This window comes from Gossypium raimondii, chromosome 6, assembly GCF_025698545.1.
Source record: "Gossypium raimondii isolate GPD5lz chromosome 6, ASM2569854v1, whole genome shotgun sequence".
NCBI classification, from domain to species: domain Eukaryota; kingdom Viridiplantae; phylum Streptophyta; class Magnoliopsida; order Malvales; family Malvaceae; genus Gossypium; species Gossypium raimondii.
The window spans coordinates 25,131,730-25,154,893 of NC_068570.1; the positions used below are offsets into that span (position 1 = coordinate 25,131,730).

A 23,164-nucleotide genomic window follows, 5' to 3' on the forward strand; every position below is an offset into this window, starting at 1 on the left:
ATTTAACAATTTCAAAAAATATATATATTTTAAAATGTTTAGATAAGATAGATTTTTATTTGAATTTACCAGTAATTTATAATATCAACATTAAATCTACAATTCTTGATTTTCTTTTTTTTAAATAATTAAATTTTATTCTTATAGTATTTAAATAATTAGGGATTATGGATTATGGATTATGGTTTAAGGGTTGGGATTTAAGGTTTAGGGGTTAGAGGTTAGGGGTTAGGGGTTTAGGGGTTATGCTTTATGATTTAGGGTTTATGAGATAGGGGTTAGGGGTTTAGGGTTTAGATTAATTAGTATTTTTTAATTTATATATTAAAGAGTTTCTTATATAATTGTAAAAGAGATAATATTAATTTTAATATATTAAAATTATGATTATAGTTTAAATTATTTAAGAGATAATAGATAAACTTTATATATATTAAATGGTTTAAGTTTTAAGGTTTACTTGAGATTTGTTAAATGATACGTAGAAAATATTTGAAAATAAAAACATAGAAAAATAGATTTAAAATGGAAAAATACTATTATTTAAAATAATATTAAAGTGTTTTGGGTATATGACTGATTAGGTTTTTAATTTATATATTAAATAATTTATTATATAATTGTAAAAGAGATAATATGAATTTTAATTTATTAAAATTATCATTAATATAGTTTTTAAAGTTTTTTTTCATATTTTAAAATTTTTGTTTTTGTTTTTGTTTTCTTACATAAAAATTATATAAAAATTTTAAAATTTATCTAATTTTTTAAGTATTACTTAAATTTTCAAATTTTATTTATTTAAAATGGATATGAATTATATAATAATTAAATATAAAATTGTAAAAAAAGTCAATCATTAGCGGCGTTTATGAGAAAAACGTCGCAAAAGGTAAGCAATAGCGGTGTTTGGACGAAAAACGCCGCAAATATGTATTCAAAACGTGTCGTTTCACTACAAAAATTTAATTTTTTAGTGGCGTTTTTTCTAAAAACACCGCAAAATCCATAATCAATTGTAAAGAAAAGGGGGGAAAGATGAGGGGGGAAGATATTTCAACAAAAATAATTAAAATTAAATCAACGAAAGAAATCCCTAGAAGCCTAAAGAAAAGAGGGGAAAGATGAGGCCGATGCCGATGGAACTCGTGACGGACCCAGACGACCAAGGTTCAGCCATGGAAGTCGACGATGTTGACACACCGGAGATCTTCGGCGAAGGCGTCATCACTTTCGACAACAAGCTCGCCTATGCCGATTTCTTCAACAACTTCGAAACTGAATCAGTTGAATCAGTTGAGTCGATTCCTCCTCAACCTCCATCTTCCTCTCAAGCTCTAGTTTCAGCTACCTTTTCACCTTCTGTACTTAGTTTGAAGTCGGTTCGCCGGTCAGCTCTGTTTGGTGCTCACTCCACCACTCTCCAACGCTCCCGATGCTGTGAGTTTCTCTATCCAAGGTCCAGAAATTTAAAAAGAGCTTGCAGTACTAGTTTAGTCGATGACTTCTCTGATGAAGAATTCTCAAAAAAGATTCAAGAATTGGCACCCAAACTCTAGTCACCGGACGACAGCGATAAACCTATCAGCGAAATCAACATGAAGGATTTAGATTCTGAATCTTTGAAGCCGTCGTGGTTGGAAAGAGGAGAAGAAATAATCCCATCAAACATAGAACGTAAAGCCAACAGCGTGGATCTTCCGCTTTCGCTTCGGATTATAAAGAGGAAACTACAATGGCAAGAAGGGTTTCGTGATGCTGGGGAGTCGACTTATTGTTCAATGAAGAAGGCGTTTTCTTCAATGGTTTTTATAATCCGAGAGCTTTATAGTTACATTTTGCAGATGCGAGAGATTTTGTTTTATGAAGATTTACAAGGGGTTCTTGTTAGAGTTCAAAAAGAGATGCATGCTTCGTTTGTTTGGTTGGTCCAACAGGTCTTTTCTCATACGCCCACATTCAAAGTTCTAAACTAATTTTTCCCCTATAATTTCATTTTTAGATTCAAATTTTCGTTTTTTTTATTTTTTATTAACAGCATTGACTTTTAATATTTATTTTGATAGTTTTTTTGGGGACGTGGGGGGGCGAGTAAGCACATTTGCTTTTGAACATAAGATTGATTCTGCCTATGTTATGTATTTGCCATATTCCAGTTTTGGATTCAAAGTTTGTATGTGTTTCTTACCATTTTCTAAGAAATAAAAAATATGTTATTAATATTGTCTTTGTTAAGTCTTTTTCACATAATTTTCTTTGAAGTTTGAACATTGTTTTGCTCCTTTTCATTATGGAAAAACAAATCTTTTTCCAATTTAGTCTTTGTTTTAATTATTTTATATAATTAAATTACTCAAAGTTTGTTTCCTTTTTGATCCAAACTTTTCTTTTGTACAAAATTACTCTTTTCTTAACTTTTTATATTATATATATATGTTTTATAAGATTTGCTTTAGCTCTCAGTTTTCACTTTCACAATGAGTTATTTGAGCATTTTTCATATTTCTTTCTAATGTGGGACAGATTTCATTTTCTTAGAAAGAAAAAATTATATTGTTTTTGTTGCCTCAATCCTCTTTATTTGTCTCTTTAACCTCATTGGATATGGAGTCTATGTTGCCTTTTCTTTTCAGTTTTTCCATTTTAGATTTATAGTTAAACTTCAAAGTGGTTCTGCTTCAAGTTAACAGTGGGGTTTTTTACATTGATCATCTTAAGTTTTCAGAAAATATTTTTCCTGTTGATTTGGATTTTTTAAGGTTATTTTTGTTTTTCCTTCCTAAAATGCTTTTTTTTTGGATGATTTAATGAATATGGCAGGATTAAGCTTTAGAAATCCATGATTAACTGAAGACTTTATATTGGGTCCTCAGTTCAATTGTTTAAAATCTATATATATTTTTTATAATATGCTATGTTATTCAGACTTGGGTATGTCCTTGGATGATCATATCCCGGTACCTTTGTTTTGCATATGTGCTGGACACGGGTGCTTTAAATAAAATGAAGAGTGCTTGCTGTCAACTAGGAGTTTTGATGATTATGATCATGATTGTTTCATATATATATATATTTCACCTATAGTAACATTAATTTTGTAAAGATATTTTCTTCAATTCTTAAATTGCTTTAATATCTCTTATTATCTTAAAAGTTCTGTTTATCTTGGTAAACTTAATTTTGCAACTGCTACTGGATTTTTTGAGCTTCTCTGCTTCTAGCTTTTCATCTATGGTCAGATACTCAGTTGTGACTGATAAGGTCTCAATGGAGGTTGTTGAAGAATTCATTCTAGAACAGTTGAATTTGACAAAAGTCACAATATCTGAAATTAAGGTACCTAATTCTTTTTTTTTCCTTCTTAGCCATTAATCATTATTGAGTGTTGACATAGGGGATCTATGCTACTATATCTATGTTACTCTAACTCATCATTTTTTCTGAAGTGCTCATGTTTGAGACTTGTGTTTGATGCATATTTGGACATGGATACATGAACATGATCCTCCAAATATATGAAAATCCTTAAAAAAGTTGAGCATACCTATGTGGGATATATACCTTATCTGAAAATAAAGGTTATGCCTTTTTAAAAACCTGTTTAATACATTATATAAATGTCTTCTTAAAAGTTTGTTAGGGCTGAAGCATGCATTAGTCTACTATAATTTGCTGCATAAATGGAAATTAGCTAGTTGTCTACTGCACAACCTTCAATTAGACTTTACATAAAAAAATTCATTATTGAAGGCAAACTGCCTGGCTTGCTGAAACATGATGAGTTACAAACTGCCTTCATTTCTCCCATAAAGATCTGCCGAAATATGTTTCATCTAACAAGATTTTGATTGACAGCACATTCATTTGACAGGATAATTTGGAAACCCTATTGCAAGAGGACATTCAGGCTGATCTAGTCTGTTGCAGCATTTGCAGGTATTTTGTGTAGTTTAAGTTGTGAACATTGGGTTTTGATTTGTCATGTGAACAAATATGATGAATCTGAAATGCATTTCTATTCTTCTATTTGCAGTTAAGATTTGAAACTGAAGACAAAGCAAGGAGACTTCTAAGTAATGTGTCCTTTTTGTTGAAACCAGGGGGTTATTTTTTCGGTATTACTCCTGAAAAACTGATTGCCAAAAACTGTTGTTTCTGGATTTGTGTATTTTCCTTCTTTTTTTTTCTTGTGGTTATTGCTGCACCTGTTTCTGGGAAGTGATTGTGTAAACATTTTAGTGTGCTTTAGTTATTGTAAGAATATTTTTAACATTGTTAATTTTAATATTATTGTAAGAATATTTTGAATTATAATTCAGTTATCAATTTATATCATATATCTTTCATTGAATTTGAAGTATCATTTAAATTTTCCGTATTTGGTTGGATTTTATGTTACAAGAAGGATTTGTATATGGATGAAAATCGGATGTTACAAATTTGCCAAAATTAGTGACGTTTTTCCATAAACGCAGCTAAAGAACGTACTTTTAGTAGCATTTGTGATAAAAACACCGCTAAAGATCATGTTCTTTAACGGCGTTTGTGGGTAAAGAGTCGCTAAAGGTCATGTTCTTTAGCGGCGTTTGTGGTTAAAGCGCCGCTAAAGGTCAGGTTCTTTAGCGACGTTTGTGGGTAAAGCGCCGCTAAATGTCATGTTCTTTAGCGGCGTTTGTAGGTAAAGCGCAGAGGCGTTTGTGGGTAAAGCACTATTAAAGATCATGTTCTTTAGCAGCGTTTTTTCACATAAACGCCGCAAAAGTTAGCGACGTTATCAATGGCGACATTTTTTGCGGCGCTAGTGAAAGCGCCGCTAAGTTCCTAAAAAAACTCCACTACAAGCCTATTTTGGTGTAGTGCTGCGACAAAACTTAAACTACTCGATATGAATTATGGGCCAATATAATACGTACTAATCACTATGCCTAGTACCAATATAAAACATTGTATTCCAACATCTAACTAGCTTTACGAATTTGCAGTCACGGGGTCATCAAGTTTAATTTGCAACTTTGTAAAAGGCATAATGTCAAAATTGATTTTATCGCTTACAACTTTGTTCGTTTTAACCTACTTTTTTGAGCACTTTAACCCTTAATGTTACATTTTCAGTCAAATTGATTTTTTTAACGAAAAATGTTGATTAGACTGTTAAAATTTAATGGTGCTGACGTGACAATTTGAAGTGGATGATTTTTAAATGATATGACAAAAATGACTAGGAACAAATATTGGTGTGTGGGGATAAAAACAAGTTTATGAGAAATTAACTAAAGGCTTCAATGCATGTGACCATGCCTCTATATTTAAGGTTCTATTCACCTCAGCAATATTTTGGTGTGTAAAAGAGCTACTGATAAGTGAATCTTGAGGATACAATGATGTCTAATGGTTGTCAGCGTTTACACTGATAGAAACAGTCAAAATGAAATTTAGGTCGAATCTAATAGAATGTGTCCAACAACTGTGTTATAATGGACGCCCTAAGTTTAGGGTTGGTTTCAATTATTTCTCGAAAAACAACTATAACATCAATAGCTGAAGCAACATTACTGTCTCCTAAGAAATCCATCATCAGATGCACAACTGTGCTTGCAACTTCTGGGAACTTGATTGCGCAGGAATGGATAGCTTGAATAAGCATTTGTCTGTATTCTTCGTTCTTCTCAAGTTCTCCACTTTGAGTTTTCATCACTTCCTTCTTCAACAAAAGAACAACTTCATTGATGTTTCAGGGAGTTACTAACTCAAGAACAATATCAAGTGTCTTCCTTTGAAAGTGCCCTAAGCACATGAAACTTTATTTTTTGGGGAATATAAAGAAACTTTATTTCTATGTTTTTTGTTGTACCATGCAAATGAAATTACACTATGAATAGTTATATACTTGAGTAATTATAATTCTTTGTTAATTAACCAAGTGACATAACTTTTCATATTTAAGAGACATATCTTATCACTATGAATAGTGACAACTCTTAGTCAATATGCAAGTGATATAACTTTTGGATCACTTATAACATGTTATTTATAACTATTGGAACATTATAAATATTTTGAAAATGTCCCAACACATGAAATCATTATACCTTAAATTTGACATGAAAATAAAACATAATTTAAAAAAACAAAACAAATGAAATATGGAGTTCTTTGGGACTCCAATATACCAAAATAAAGTTTATCTTTGAAATGATAGTAGAAGACAATGCAAAAAGGTATCCACTTTAGGCATTAAGGAATATGAAATTCGAAATTGTCTTTATATATATTTTGTTGTTCTTCTAACAATCTCGAAGCACATACTAAGCTCTTCTCCGGTATGAGAATCAAAGACATAGATCCACATATCTTCCCTTCCAGCATTGAAATTATTTATCATGCTTTGGTTCCAATAAAGTTGCATGGAATGGTGATCGCCTCCTGACATGCGAACATTAAGAGTGTAAAATCATGCAAAAATATGAAGATAAGAGTTAAGTGCGGTTTATGCAATCGTACATGTCAAATTGTAATATAGTTAGTTTACAGCGAAACACTTGGTAAGTATTCCGAGAATCATATCCAAGGGATTGCAGATTGGAGAAAATCACTATTAAATCAATTATCGAAAATAATTACTAATCTAATCAAGTTACGAATTAGTAGTGTTAAATCCAATTTAAGATAATAAAACGAACTAAACTAATTAAAGTAAACTAACACTAAATCTAACCCTAGGTTAAGTTACTCAGATTTCTCCTATTCCTTGTTTCAACTATGCAAGCTACTTAGCCTAGAATCAATTACATTGCCCAATTATTAATTAAGCCAATAATTACCCTTAATTAAGTACTTACCACCGTATGTATATGATTTGTTTATGCTTGATTTTGGTGCCTTATTTAGGCATGTGGCTTGGCCGTGTGACCCAAGTCAGAGAGTTACACGGGCACGGACACGGGCTGGGACACGGCCATGTGCCCCTACTTCGAATGCCCACACGGTCTGAGACATGGACGTGTCTCTTGGCCGTGTGACCTCTGCAATGTTGAAAATTTTCTTTATTTTTTGAAAAATTCTCTGAGTTTTCGATTTAGTCTCGACTTGTTTCTAACATGTAATTTTGACCTCGAGGGCTCGTTTAAGAGACAATATGTATGTTTTGAATCGGTTTTAATGTCTTTATTGATATGATTTGAAAAGTTTGAAATTTATGTCCGTTTAATTTGCAAACTCTGGTAATGCTCTGTAACCCTATTTTGGTGACGGATACGGGTTAGGGGTGTTACACAGATTCACAGGAACTAGTTAATAGTATCTGAAACAAGAAAAAAAATTAAAATCTTATCTAAACTCCTGAACATGTAGAAAGGTTAGCCATCTTCCAGAGCATTGCAAAGGTGAAATAACTAGAAAAAAGGAAGGAATGTAATAGCCCGTTTTCAGTTAAATCAGAACAATAGTTTTGGGACCACAAATTTGACATGGAAATATTTATTTTATTATTATATTTTTTATAGGAATAAATTAGGATCGTGTTAAAATTTCGTCAAGAAATTTTAACGTTTGCATGCTTAATTAAGTCAAAAGGACTAAATCGTAAAAGGTACAAAAGTAGAGTTCTAGTAGCTAAAGGTAACTAATGGCTATAGAACCTTAATATAAGAGTACTTAGGTGGTAATTATACCATTTCTGTGTTAGTGGACATTTATGAGTTTGGTTTTATGGAAATTATTAAAGTTTTTAAACGGTATAAGGTAAATAGGTAATTGAGGTTAAAAATTAATAAAACAAAATCCATTTTATTTGATTCATCTTCTTCCTCCACCGAAATGGAAGAAGAAAGAACATATTTAGGGCTTTGAAGCATTCGGTTCAATCTCTATCTTGCATATCAAGTTAGACCTCGTACGAATTTAGATCGGGTCAAGATAAAGCTTCGGATTAGTCGACTCTGTTTCTACGCATTTATCATCGAGGTAAGTTCGTGTAATTGTGTAATGTTTTAATGCTATCTTTTGAGCTATATGTAAATTTTTGACTGTTATGTAATTAATTAATGTAACCCAACGATGTTACAACGACTATAGAACCCCATTTGAACCTTAGGAATTCATAGGATAGAAATGACATGTCATTAGGGTTTTCATGTTTTGGGTGTTGGTTTTAAATGTCCTACCGATGGTTGAGGTCCTGCATTTGTTGTGGATATTCCACAGCTCGTGTGAGCAGCATCGTGTAGCTTACATTTTGGCCTACAACTCATGTGAGCAGGTCCATTTCACAACTCGAGTGAGCAATGATGTAAACGAAAGGAAAATGTTACGATTATATGTTTAGCACACTTCATGTGAGCTATCTTGTGTATCTGGTGATATTCTAAATGGTTCAACGGGCATGAATTGGAAAGGAAATGCTAAGTGTTTAATATAAACCAAGATATGTATTTATCAAAAAGATTTGAAATAGTGAGATAGATGGAAAATATGTTATGTTATGGAAGATGACAAATCCAATTGAATTATGTTCAAGTGTAATGGTTATCTATGTTAAATTCATATGAATTATGTTCAAGTATTCTAACATGTGTTGTTGTTGGTACTTAGGCTTGTGCCAAGCTATTGGTTGGATTATATCATGTTAAATTTTAATGTTATGTAATGAAATGGTAAGTTATGTTTTATGTTATACGAACTTACTAAGCATTATATGCTTACGTAGTTTTCTTTCCTATGTTTTTATAGATAATTGGAAGCTCATCAGTTTAGAAGCTCGTCAGAGACCTATCACACTATCCCACATATATATCGGTAGATTTTAATGTTTTGGTCATGGTTATAATGGCATGTATAGGTGGACTTGTATTAATGATCTAGTTGTTATGTTTGGCATGTATATATGTGGTATTATGGTTGGTGAACTTTTGGTATTTTGATGCTTAAATGGTTGGTGTTGAAATGATCAAGTGAATATATATTTTGAATGACCAATTTGGTATGTTTGATTGTGACTTGGTATATGGTCAATTGTGCTATGGCTTGGTATGGAAGTAGGTAGTTTTTGTATGGTTGATTCATGCATAAATATGTTTATGTTTAAATTGATTTGATGATTGGTGATTGAGGTGCCTTTTGGCATACTGGTTGTAAGGATAAACGACCTATTGAATTAGTTTGTTATGCATGTTTTAGGTATGTTTTAAGGCTTGATTGTATGTACAAATGGCTTGTAGGTGTGTGCTTGATTTGGGTGAAAGAAAGGGCTTGAATTTTGCCTATTTCTTGTCCACACGGCCTAAGACACGGGCGTGTGTCTCAGCCATGTGTGACATACTACCATGCGATATGGCCGTGTGTCCCCTGTAGGTTTCAAAGGGTTGCAAGTCAGGCAATTACACGGCCTAGCACACTGTTGGAGCACCGACACCCCTACAACGCAGCGAAAAATAAAACATCCAGCGATCCTAACCATGGATCTAGGTGTGAGGAACGAATCAGGGTGAAAAAAAGTTTCAAAATAACCGAATCTTTATTCTGAGTAGACAGCGACGCCTCGACAACGAGTAATCTGGTCTACTATCGAACCAAGCCGCAATCTATCGTGACTCCAGCCTCTACGTAATCCACCCAGTTATCAATGAACGGAAGGAATCCCCAAAACTATTTTGGAGAAGACTTTGCTTTGACGGCTGCTAGACCCACTAAGCCAAGAAAAACAGGATTTTTTATATCTATTTTTAGGGTTTCTAGAAATTGAATAAATATAACAATGTTTTTTAAATCGAAAATTATAATTACATTAATTATAATAATGATTTCGGTAAACTATATATTTATTTGAATTTATATACGAACCAAATTCATGTGCTCATTATGTGTACAATAACCTTGTACATATAATGTATTCGATATTTGATTACCCAATTAAATTAATTCTATAATTAATTTAATTCAAGCGACAACCAAACACAATACCAACTATGTTTTATTTCGTTCATTTCAACTATAGGGTGTGACCTTGTAGGTTTTTGTAACGTTAGCAGTAATACTAGAACGATTCCAATGTTACAATGAGTGGCACCTAACAATGCATCATTGCTACCTAAGTCACAAGAAATCATGATTCGACATAACCTTTTTATGATTAACCTTTTATGCAATAATCCTTAAGTCCTTTATCTCTGGATTGGACACAAGTCATGGAATAGTCACACTTGCATAGTCCATTCCATGTTCCTTGATATCTTAAGTAGATTATGATATACAAATAAGTATGACATCTCATATCAGCTTATTTGAGCATGTCCATGCATTTCTAGTCTCACTCAATCAAGTGGCCTAAGATATTACTCCCATTATGTAGGAGGGACTTATCCTATATCGATCAACCATATCCCTCTACACAGATCGTGGTATATCCAACATCAATCTTTATAGAACAACCAGTTACGGTGTATGTTTAACTGTATCAAAATATACAACTCACGATGTTAGGATTATGATGATCTCAAGTCTGAGGATCATATACATATTAATCACTATGAGTAATGTTGTGACAATTACAAGAAACATACTCATAATGGGTCAGTCCAATATGTTGTTCTCTAACACAGATATTCATGCATCGATTTTGACACTCCATATCAATGACAACTCTTTATCATCAATCAACTACATGTTAGCCTTAATGCATTATCGTTGTCCTAGCCAACAATAATATTTGACTGAGGACCTTTTAAGAATAATCATATTATTTTCAGGACATTATTATAAAACAGTTTATTTATACACACAGAAAAGAATCTGAAATAATAATGGTAACGCCTTATACTAATAAACATGATAAATCAAGTATTTTATTACAACCATCTCATGATTGATCTTTGGGCATACTCTAACAATCTCCCACTAGCACTAAGACCAATCACTTATATATCTAATACCAAGCGACTTAGTGTGATGATCATGCTTCTGCTGTTTCAGAGGCTTGGTCAGGGGATCAGTAATGTTATTATCTGTAGGTACTCTGCATATCTCTACATTCCCTCGATCGATAATCTCTCGAATAAGATGGTAGCACCTAAGTATATGTTTGGATCGCTGGTGAGATCTAGGTTCTTTAGCTTGTGCAATGGCTCCATTATTATCTCATCGGAGTTCTATAGCATCTGATATGCTAGACACAACCCCTAGTTCAATAATGAACTTCTTGATCCAAACCGCTTCCTTTGCTGCCTCACTGACTGCAATATGCTCGGCCTCTATTGTAGAATCGACCACTGTACTTTGCTTTGAACTCTTCCAGCTCACAGCACCACCATTAAGGAAAAACACAAAACCTGATTGTGATCGAGAATCATCCTTGTCGGTTTGGAAGCTGGCATCAGTGTAACCTTTTACACTTAACTCTTCCTCACCTCCATATATTAGGAACGTATCCTTAGTTCTTCTTAAGTACTTAAGGATATTCTTGACTGTGGTCCAGTGACCTTCACCAGGATCTACTTGGTACCTGCTCGTCATACTTAAGGCATATGAGACATCTGGACGGGTACATAACATGGCATACATGATAGATCCAATAGCGAAAGCATAAGGAATTTTACTCATGCGTTCTCTCTCTTGTGGAGTTGAAGGACACAATTCCTTCTAGAGTGAAATACCATGTCTCATAGGTAGGAATCCTCTCTTAGATTCTTCCATACTGAACCTTTTCTATGTATGTACTTTGGCTTAGGCCTAGTAGTCGTCTTGATCTATCTCTATAGATCTTCACTCCTAAGATGTAAGTGGCTTCACCCAAGTCCTTCATAGAAAAACAACTTCCTAACCAAGTCTTAATAGATTGCAAGGTAGGTATGTCATTTCCTATGATAAGTATGTCATCCACATACAATACCAAGAATGTTATAGTGCTCCTACTAACTTTCTTGTAAATACATGGCTCATCTTCATTTTTGATAAAACCAAACTCCTTGATCGCATCGTTAAAATGAAGATTCCAACTTCGAGAACCTTGCTTTAATCCATAAATGGATCTCTGTAGCTTACATACCTTTCTAGCATCCTTTGGATTGACAAAACCTTCAGGTTGTGTCATGTACACATCCTCTTCAAGTTTCCCATTAAGGAAAGTTGTTTTGACATCCATCTGCCAGATTTCATAGTCATGAAATGCAGCTATAGCGAGCAAGATCCTGATGGATTTAAACATAGTTACAGGAGAAAAGGTTTCATCATAGTCAACACCATAAACTTGGCAAAAACCTTTAGCGACTAATTCCCTCTTGTATGTTTGTATATTACCATCCATGTCGGTTTTCTTTTTGAAAACCCACTTGCACCCTATGGGTTTAACCCCTTCGGGTGGGTCAACCAAAGTCCATACTTGGTTTCATACATGGAATCCATCTCAGATCTCATGGCCTCAAGCCATTTCTCAGAGTCTGGGCTCGTCACCACTTCTTGATAAGTCCTAGGCTTATCTTGATCTATAAGAAGAACGTCACCATACGTTGTAATGAGAAATCCATATCTCTCAAGTGCTTGGCGTTCTCTTAAAGATCTACGCGGTGATTGTGTTTCTACAACAGTTACTTGTTCCTTAATTTCTTGTAGAATTTACTGTTGTTCTATCTCTGGTTCAGTGGTATTTTGTGATTCTCAAATTTCTTCAAGTTCAATCTTTTTCCCACTTCCTTTTCTAGAAACAAATTCTCTCTCTAGGAAGACACCAGTCCGAGCAACAAGTATTTTGTTCTCAGTGGGATTGAAGAAATAATATCCTTTGGTTTCTTTCGGATACATCACAAAAACACACTTTTCAGATTTGGGTTCAAGCTTAGTGGACATCTGACGTTTAACATAAGCTTCGCAACCCTAAATTTTCATAAAAGACATACTAGGATGTTTTCCAGTCCACATCTCATATGGCGTCTTTTGAACCGATTTAGATGGAACACGATTTAGTGTGAAAACAGTTGTCTCAAGTGCATGTCCCCAAAAAGAAGTCGGCAGATCAGCATGACTCATTATGGATCAAACCATGTCTAACAGAGTTCGATTTCTTCTCTTAGAAACTCCATTCCATTGAGGAGTACCAGGAGGAGTAAGTTGTGAGGCAATCCCACATTCCTTCAAAAGATCATCAAACTCTAAGCTCAAATACTCTCCACCTCGATCAGATCAAAGTGTCTTAATAGTTTTGCCTAGTTGATTTTGTACTTCATTTTTGGATTCCTTGAACTTTTCAAGGGACTCAGACTTATGGAGCATGAGATAGACATACCCATATTCACTGAAATCATCAGTGAAAGTAAGGAAGCAGTGAAATCCACCTCTAGCCTGTGTATTTATTGGCCCACGTACATTAGAATGTATTAGGCCCAATAAATCACTAGCTTATTCACTTTTACCAGTAAAAGGAGATTTAGTCATTTTTCTCAATAAGTAAGATTCACATACTTCAAATTGTTCAAAAACAAATGAATTCAAGAGACCATCTTTATGGAGATTGGATATGCATTCCTCACTTATGTGGCCCAAACGACAATGCCATAGATAAGTTTGATTTGAGTCATTTATTTTCGATCTTTTAGTATTTATGTTGTAAATGGGATTCATTTGATCTAAAATATAGAGGCCATTAATCAATTGTACCGAACCATAGAAAACATTATTGAGATAAAAGGAACAACAAGTATTCTTAATAATTATTTCAAAACCAATTTTTTCTAAACAAGAAATTGAAATAATGTTTTTAGTCAAACTGGGCACAAAATAACAATCCTTTAAACATAAACCAAGTTCACTAGGCAAAGATAAATTATATGTTCCCGCAGCTAATGCAGCAACTTGTGCTCCATTTCCAACTCGTAAGTCCACATCTTCTCTAGCCAAAGTCCTACTCCTTTGTAGTCCTTGTATAGAAGTACAAATGTGAGAACCACAACCAGTATCTAATACCTATAAAGTAGTAGTTGATAAATTAATATCAATAACATAAATACTTGAAGCAGACGTTCCGCTTATTTTGGCCTTCTTGACTTCCTCAAGATAGATAGGGCAGTTGCGCTTCCAATGTCCAGTCACACCACAATGAAAGCAGTTTCCTTCCTTAGCCACCCCACCTTTAGGTTTCAATGCAGCCTTTACTTTTCCAGGCTTGGGCCTACCTTTGGCCTTGGGCTTTGTCTGAACTTCGGCCTTTCCCTTGCCCTTGTTATTACGGACCATCAGTATGGGCCTGGGTCCAACCTTTTTCATGTTGCCTTCAGCAGTTCGTAACATACTGAGCAACTATGGCAGAGTCTTGTCAATTTCATTCATATTGAAATTGAGGACAAACTGGCTGTAGCTATCCGGCAACGATTGCAGAATAACATCAGTGGCAAACTCTTGGCTCAATGGAAACCCAAGCTTAGATAGGCTTTCAATATAGCCAATCATCTTAAGAACATGAGGTCTTACTGGGCTTTCTTCAGCCAATTTACATTGAAATCGGGCCTTAGAGATATCGAACCTATCTTGCTGTGCTTGCCCCTGATAAAGTTCTTTCAGGTGCTCAATCATTTCATAAGCAACCATGTCCTCATATTGCTTCTGAAGCTCAGGATTCATAGTGGCAAGATAAGACATCCAATGTCTACCATGTCATCGAGATGCTTCTTGCAAGCATCTCTATCAGCCCTCGAGGCATTAGCGAGTGGTTCATTAGGAAGCGGTTGTTCAATGACATATAATTTTCGTTCTTGTTTAAGGATAATCCTCAAGTTACAGAACCAGTCAAGAAAATTCAAACCATTCAATTTGTCCTTCTCAAAGACCGATCGCAATGAGAGTGTATTAGTGTTTGCAGCCATAATATATCTACAACAATAAAATATGCGTGTGTAAATTTACCAAGTTTATATCAATCATTAAAAATGATTTTATTAAATGATGTTCCCACTATTTTATTACAAAATTAATAACCCTCATATATTAGTTTTGAAAAGACTTTCTCGAAAAGTATTTCAAGTGGGTTAAGGAGCCATATTTCACCTCCTCTTAAGTCAGCTTTGGCTTTACTCTCAAGATTATGGTTATCTAGGTAAGCAACACTTGCTAATTACATCATATATAACTCCTAAAGTTTGGTGAACAACTCTTGTTCTAATCATCTTATGATTTATCCAAATTAATTGCCTATAGGTTTCTAATCCTATTAGAATAACCTAGTTAAGTCATTAACCAATTTTAACCAGCGAATATCACTTGTTTATTCTTCGCGTTTAACCAAGATAAATGCTAGTACTTCGCTTTAGCAGAACCTACACAATATTGATCGAGGCCTTAACGAGGGCAAAATTGGAAGGCTATATTGACTTAATATTTTAATAGAGGGATTTTGTTAAGGTTGTTCCACCTCACCAATTATGGTTTACTTTAGTCCATTTAGCTATTTAATTGATCTCATCAATTAATATGGTTCATTATTATCAAATTTTAACATATTTAAAATTTGGCATGCTTTAGACATCCATAGCATCTCATACATGAATAAATAAAGCAATAAATAAATGCAATAGTTATAGCCCATAAACTAAGGTGGTGCAACCTAAGCCAAAAGAAACCTAAAGGTGTAAGCCGTTTCACAAGCTATCGATCCACACTAGTTGACCCATTTTCCTTCTCGTCTAGCCCACAACAACTCTTGCAAATTACAATATGCAGAAACTCGTTTTACACACGAGGGAGTAAGATGAGAAGAGAAATACAAGAGGATAGTAGTAAGGCATGACACACAAGCCGTATTTATAAAATTACAACCTTTTATGAAATGGGTCATCGGGCTATAACTATGCATTTCAAACACCGTGCATGTCAAAAATAGCATACATAATTCAACGTCTTGTTAAGGTGAATTTTAACATATCCTTTCAACTTTTATGGCCACCAAGTTTAATTTATTATAAAACATACTACCATGCGATATGGCTGTGTGTCCCTAGTAGGTTTCAAAGGGTTGTAAGTCGGGAAATTACATGGCCTAGCACACAGCTTGGCACACGAGCATGTGAGGCCATTTCGAGAGTTACACGATTTGGCACACGGGCGTGTGGCTTGGTCGTGTGAACCAAGTCAGAGAGTTACACGAGCACGGACATGAACTGGGACATAGTCGTATGTCCCTATTTCGGATGTTCACATTGCCTAAGACACGGGCGTGTGTCTCAACCGTGTGAGTCACAAGGCCGTGTGACACCTACAATGTGAAATTTTCTATCTTTTTCCATAAAGTTCTAAATGATTCCGATTTAGTCCCGAATTGTTTCTAAAGTGTTTCTAAGGCCTCAAAGCTCGAATTAGGGACGATATGCACGTGTTTGAATGAATTATGTTATGATTTATGAAATGTTTAGAATTAAATGTTTAAAGTTAAAATTTACGGTAATACTCCATAACCCTATTCTGATGACAGATACGGGTTAGAAGTGTTATAAGGAATGTGTTGAAAAGAGGAATCTGGCTGCAGGATTAGGAGTAGGGTTTCTTTAATTTTTCAATGTTTGATTGTTTTTTTAGGATATGGGCTTAGGTAAACTTTAAGCTTTTAAATGGGTTCAGATTGGGCCTTATTTTTGTAGGGTAGTTTTTTCAGTTGTTCTTTTATTTTTTTTGTTGAATAAAATATGCAAGCCATATTTTTATTAAAAAAAAATTATTTAGTAGGTTATCATTAAAATCTTGTAAACATATTATTTATATTCATTTAATATATTATCAATAAATATTTTGATGTATAATATTAAATATGATATATTATATTAAATATAATGTAATATTTTAAATACTTAGTTTTTAATTAATAATATCTTGTATTAGGAAAAAATAAGTTTAATTTTATAAATTAAATATATTTATTTAATATAATGGTAATAATGTCATTTTATGTCTATTCCTAATTTATTCTTTATTCTCATTTTATTTGACCAAACTATTTAATACCTATTACATTTTATTTCATTCCCATATAATAGCATTCCATTCAGATTATATCTTATTTCAACGAACCAAACATGTCGTTAATATTATTAAAAGGAAAAAAATACCAATACATTTACAAAGTAAACAAATAGATATGGTTTTGTGGTGTAATTAATGTTTCTAACATTTGTTCACATGCCCTAACGTGACAATCAAAGGTTTTTCCCTCAAGTATTTTAGAGACCAGCTCTCTTCAATTTGCCATGTGCTTTGGTATGCCAGATTTGCATTAGATTAAGGACTATTCAATATTCATTTCCTTCCCATTATTATTATTATTTACAGCCACCTTATTAATTAATTAAATGGTCAATAAATAAATACTAATCATTTTATTTAATATAAATTTAATATTCGGTATTCGATATAAATTCTCAACTCTAAATTTTAATAAAAAATATGAAATAAATCTTAAATATTAAGACATAAATTCTAAGTTTAAAACTTGAAAAAAAAAATTATGTTTAAATAAATTTATTAATATTTTTTATTTTTCTTAATTAAATTATCACATCATTAGATTCCTGCATAATTTCATTCACCAATTTTGGAAAACTAATGAACAGTGTTGGTTAATCATATGCTAACAATGATTAGAAGCCGTTATTTTTAGTTGACAGTCTAACCAACCCTCTGTCTTCTATTTTCCCAATGAATGTTATACACCTCAAATCTATTGCAACTTTGCTTCTTACCATGTGAAATGATTCTTTCTTACTATCATAAATATTAAATACATTATCTCTATTATCAATTTCTTTTTGGGTTAATTCACCAAACATCTCCAAACTATTATTCAGATTCTAAATTGGTCCTTAAACTTCAAATTTTAACTAATTAAGTCCTCAAAGTCTCAAAGTATATGAATTGTATCATTTATGTCATACTATCAACTTATGCTTTAAATGCCAATTTGGATATGATGCTAAACATTTTCAAAAACATATGATAAAAAATGAAAACATGTGTGAATATATATAACATAAATAAATAACATGGACATGACATGTTAAAAAAACAAAGTCTCATTAAAACCTAAGAGTGCTATTCTTTTAACATGTCAAATTTAAATCGTTTTGTTGATGGGAGGTCAATCCTTTTTAGAGAAATCTTCACAGTATCATCCACCAAAATTTGGCGAATCCCTTAACATGTTTGGAATTGTCTCTAGTTAGGATTTTGTCTTCTGAAGAGGTAACAAATTCAATTGAGTGGGAGCACCTCGTAGGAATGGACCATGCATGACTCACGACTATTAACCAAATAATGTAAGCATCTGCGCTTTGTAGTGTTTGAACCCATACCTTTATATGGCATTGTTAGGCATCTAGCTACCACTTGATCTAGCTAGTGACACTTTGAAAAGTTAGAAGAAGTCGGTCTCCCTTCAACATGTTCATATAGTAAATGCACAAATGTATATAATTGGATCGACAACGTTTTAAATATGCTCCACATGATCATATATGGAATGTCATTAAACGTCTAAGCTAATGGCAAGGCTGATGGAAGTACTTAATTGATATGATACTGATATTTTAATGACTCAATTAAAATATTTTGAAGTTTGGGACTATTTTAGAATATGGACTATAGTTCAAGGACATCTTATGAGAATAACCCAAATCCCCCCCCTTCAAAATCTACCATTCAGTGCAAGGGTCTATATATATACTATTGACTTGTGATCTCCAATCAAAAGGCACTTTCAAAATCTATGGAGATGAGAAGCAAGTTTACACTAGGAACTTTCCTCCTCCTTTCTTCACTTGTTTCATTATCTTATTCATACTCCACCGACGAAGATTCTTCGCAACTTATGTCCAGACGCTTACTTAACCAAGCTTCTGACATGTCAATTCAACAGTATCTAATACCTCACAACATTATAAGAGAAGAGCGGCGGTTGCCTCCTCTCAAATGGAGCAAAAAGCTGGCAAAATTTGCTTCCTGGTGGGCACATAAGAGGCAAGCAGATTGTGCTTTGATCCATTCCAATAGCGATTACGGGGAGAATCTCTTCTGGGGCAGCGGCAAGGATTGGAAACCAGGCGATGCAGTGGCCGCGTGGGCGGAGGAGAAAGACTACTACGACCATAAAAAGAATACATGCACCAAAAATAAAGACTGCTTACATTATACTCAAATGATTTGGAAGGATAGCTTGAAGATTGGATGCGCCAAAGTTGTGTGCAGAAGCGGAGATACGTTGATCGGTTGTAACTATGATCCCCATGGTAATGTGATAGGCCAAAAGCCATTTTGATTTGAAATTTGTGCAAAGTGTGGCAGTGGTACATAGTATGAAGGTGTTAAATCGTTCTTAATTGCTTTCACAGTTAATATTCAGATGCTGTTCCATTTCCAACTGTTTTCGGTATATAAACTAGTATTTAACCCAATATGGTTGGCTTTGATGATGGTAGAGTGGACCAAGAAAGACAGAGGTGTATCACTCGTTTCGAATAGGGTTTACTCCTAATTTTTGTTGCCTCTAATCTCAATTCTGTCTTAAACCCCATTTTATTTAAATTACATATTATTATAATAGTTAAAATGTTATTTATATTATTTATAAAGCCCTTTACTTGAGTTGATGTCACCAATCAATCGGATCCTAACACAGTTAGAAAAATTATTTTAATATTCTTTCGCATCTGAAATAAATTATATTATTTAAAAGTACTTTAGTCTTTTATTTAAAACAATAAAAAATTGCATATGAGTTTATGTCTATTGGGTTAGCAACACCTTAAATTTATCACTCAAAAATCATGTTTTAAATACATAATTTCATATGCGTGAGGGTGTGATAATATTTCTAATAGCATTGTAAAAGTTTTAAAAATTATAATTAAAATGAATAAAAGTAGTTATAAAATCAAAAGGGAGTTAGTTTGGTAAAATTTTAGGGATGGGCGGTTAATCCGTGACCTCTAACATTTTAATTAAAAACTCATATGTTATTTTACCTTATTTATTTTTATTAAAAAAATTATAAGAGTAAACCAAATAAAAACCTAACCACTAATAAGCTCGAGTTACTTTACCATCTCAATTAGATGCGAGGATCAGACCGAATCGAGTGCAAAATTTTAAGTTAATAAAGTTGCAAAGTTCTATTTTATCATCCCAAATTAATTTGAATTTTTTTCGAATAGAGTAGAGAGAAATGAGATTCGAGTTGAGTCAAATAAATATGTTTGAGTTAAACTAAAAAAATTTAAACTGACCATATTGAAACCTTGTTAACACTATGACTAAAATTCCAAGTTAAAAACATAAATACCATATATATTTGAAAACTATTTTAAAATAAAATAAGAGAGAAGAAAACAAGATAATTAATCGATAAACTTGATTTCATAATTCACTTTTTAAGCTTTCAAATTTATCATTTTAGAAATTTAAAATATATATAATTTAGCATTTTATGTTTTTTAAGATTTTTTAGTAATTTTAATTTTCTGAATATATATTTATAAAATTTTGAGAAAATTTTTTATAATATTTTGAATTTTGAAGATTATTTTGAAATATTTTGTACCTTTTAGAAGGATCAATTTGTCCAATTTTGAATCTGTCAAAAATCGAAGGGGTATTTACATCAATTTGTTATTTGAGTTATTCGAGTTGTAAAGTTTAACTCAGCTTGAACTCAAAAAAACCGACTTATTTAAGTTTATTCGAAAAAATCAAATAACCCGATTCGATCAACTTGAAATTTGAAAAAGAAAATTGATATTTTCGAATCCAATAAAATTGCTACCCTTCATCTCAATTAAATTCTAACTAAGTAGAGTGAAAGCTAGAGACAAAGAAAAGAATGAGTTAACATACTCCCAGAGCAAATACTAGAAATAAAGCCAAGTTGATCAAATCTTTAATTCTATATTGTTCATGGGTTCGGCAACTTGTGATGAGATGGTGATTATTGACTTGTTATTGTTCACTGAGTATACCGAAGTCTAGCATTTATTGCTGATTGTCGTGTTATATTTACAATGATTTTGGTGTATTACCGGGGGTGGATGTAAGGCCTTTGAGCTTAGCACTTGGTGCCCAGGTGTGTTCTCAATTGTTTTGTCTCGTTTGAGTGTTTTGGTGTGTTCTGGATGGTTAACCGCGTATCCAAATTCGTTTATATAGTTCATCGGGTAGGTTTTCAATGGTTATATGATTCGTTACTTAATTTTATAAATGTTTACATGATCTTCTGAATGTATAAAATGAGAATTTGCATTGATTGATTTAGAATAATTGATTAGGTTATATAATGTGTGTATAAACATAAAGATTCACCTGTTGAATGGTTGTGAATGGCAGGATTATTGTCTACTAACTATTATTGTGCGTTTGATATGTTAATACAGTAAGTTTTATCGGTTCAATCGTTGAACTTACAAAGCTCTATTGAAGCTTAATTGTGTCATTTTTCCTATTTCTTTGTAGATAACGTTTTGTGGAATCGGACAATCGGATCAACTTGAAGATCATACTATCTAGATACATTTTGGTAGGTTTTGATATGTTTATTTTTGGGTTCTATGACATGTAATAGTTGTGTTTGTATATGTTTTAAATATTTATTTCATGTGTTACTTATAAGTTTGATGTAAAAATGTTTAAGCTTGGTAATAGCTTGCGGTTGTATGTGTCTTTAGTTTTGGTATGAATATGTTCATATAAAGTTATTTTGGACATTTGATATAAATCTTAGGGAACTATTTGAATCATGGTAAGAATGAATGTGAATGAATAGGAAGAAATGGTAAGTTTGGCATGATTTTTATGTATGGACTTAAGAGCTTGAATGCAATTTTGTTTAGTGTGATACATGATTTGAGTTTGATAAGTGAATTGTGATGTTAATGAGGACACATTGGTTAGGCACCTAAGCTATATGTTTTGGTATATTTTAAGCTTGTTTGAATATGTTTTAAAGGTATGAATATGGTTGGTTTTGAGTTAGCTTGGTCCTTAAGGTTTGGATGGAAGTTTGCCTTGTTTTGTACGCTTTTTAAGGTGCACACGACCTAGGACACGGGCTGCCATACGGTCGTGTGCCACACATGGTCTCACTACACGGCCGTGTGTTCTTAATTTTTAGGTGCAGGTTTGTCCACACGGTTACAGAGAGTTACACGGCCTAGCGACACGGCCGTGTGACCTCATTTTGAATACTCACACGGTTTGGGACACGGCTTATGATACGACCGTGTGACCCTTACTTCACATTGTACACAGTTTGTCCATATGGTCATGTTCTTAAGCCACACAGTCTGGGCTCTGTCACACGGCCGTGTGACCCCTATTTCCAAATTTTTTAAATTTTTCTAAAATTTTTTGTTTTGTTTCAAATTAATCCTTGATTGTTCCCAAATTATTTTAAGGCCCCATAAGCTCGATTTAAGGCTTAAAAGTGCATATATGCTATGCTTAATGTTTGGATTGAATATTAATATTTAAATTAATATTTGAATGGTTTTGCGATGTCATTTGATTGAATGTGTGCCGTAATACTTCGTAACTCTAATCCGATAACGGAGACGGGTTAGGGGTGTTACATTGAGAATGAGCCAAATAAAATATCTAACCCATTGAGGGCCTTGAAACTTCTAGGGGAGCTACTAAATGACATTCTTGGGATTCTAAGACCCTTCCTTGAATTTCCAGAAAGTGCTCTTGATTGAAATGGATCCATTTGAGGATCTAGCCTCAGTGATCCTATTCAGACCGGCTTCCAGCTAAGGTGGAGGGATACCCATAATGTGTTTAACCACATACTCTGCCACCTATAAGAAAAATAAATCAATATTTTAAAACCCATCTTTCGTAACCATTTCACTAAGCAAAGTCTCTCTCTCTCCATATTTGAAAAAGGGGGAATATGATTAATCAGAGGTCTAAAATTTGGGATCCAAGGATCGTGCCAACAATTGACCAAATTACCATCCCTGACAGACTATAAAAGATTCTCTTTGACAAGTGGCCAAACTTTAGAGAGATTTATCCATAGAAAAGAACATCACCCCTTATTTAAGGATTCAGGTAATCTAGTAGAGACTCTATATTTTGATTTGAGAACCTAAACTCGTAAAGCCTCCAAGTTTCATCAAGAAGGACGTATTATGGTCTTCCAAATGTCTAAAAC

At 33.2% G+C, this 23,164-nt stretch overlaps 1 protein-coding gene and 1 long non-coding RNA gene across 2 annotated transcripts; both read left to right on the forward strand.

Moving 5' to 3' along the window:
• Window positions 1–1,037: 1,037 nt before the first annotated feature.
• On the forward strand, window positions 1,038–4,351 carry LOC105774392 (uncharacterized). The gene is made up of 3 exons (XR_008197036.1): window positions 1,038–3,336; window positions 3,856–3,936; window positions 4,034–4,351. It is a non-coding gene; the product is annotated as an uncharacterized LOC105774392 (long non-coding RNA).
• A 14,372-nt stretch (window positions 4,352–18,723) lies between these two features.
• LOC105774393 (pathogenesis-related protein 1) lies at window positions 18,724–19,508 on the forward strand. The gene has a single exon (XM_012596882.2). It carries the CDS (start codon window positions 18,728–18,730, stop codon window positions 19,274–19,276), a length of 549 nt encoding a protein of 182 aa, XP_012452336.1. The 5' UTR covers window positions 18,724–18,727; the 3' UTR covers window positions 19,277–19,508.
• The last annotated feature ends 3,656 nt before the right edge of the window (window positions 19,509–23,164 follow it).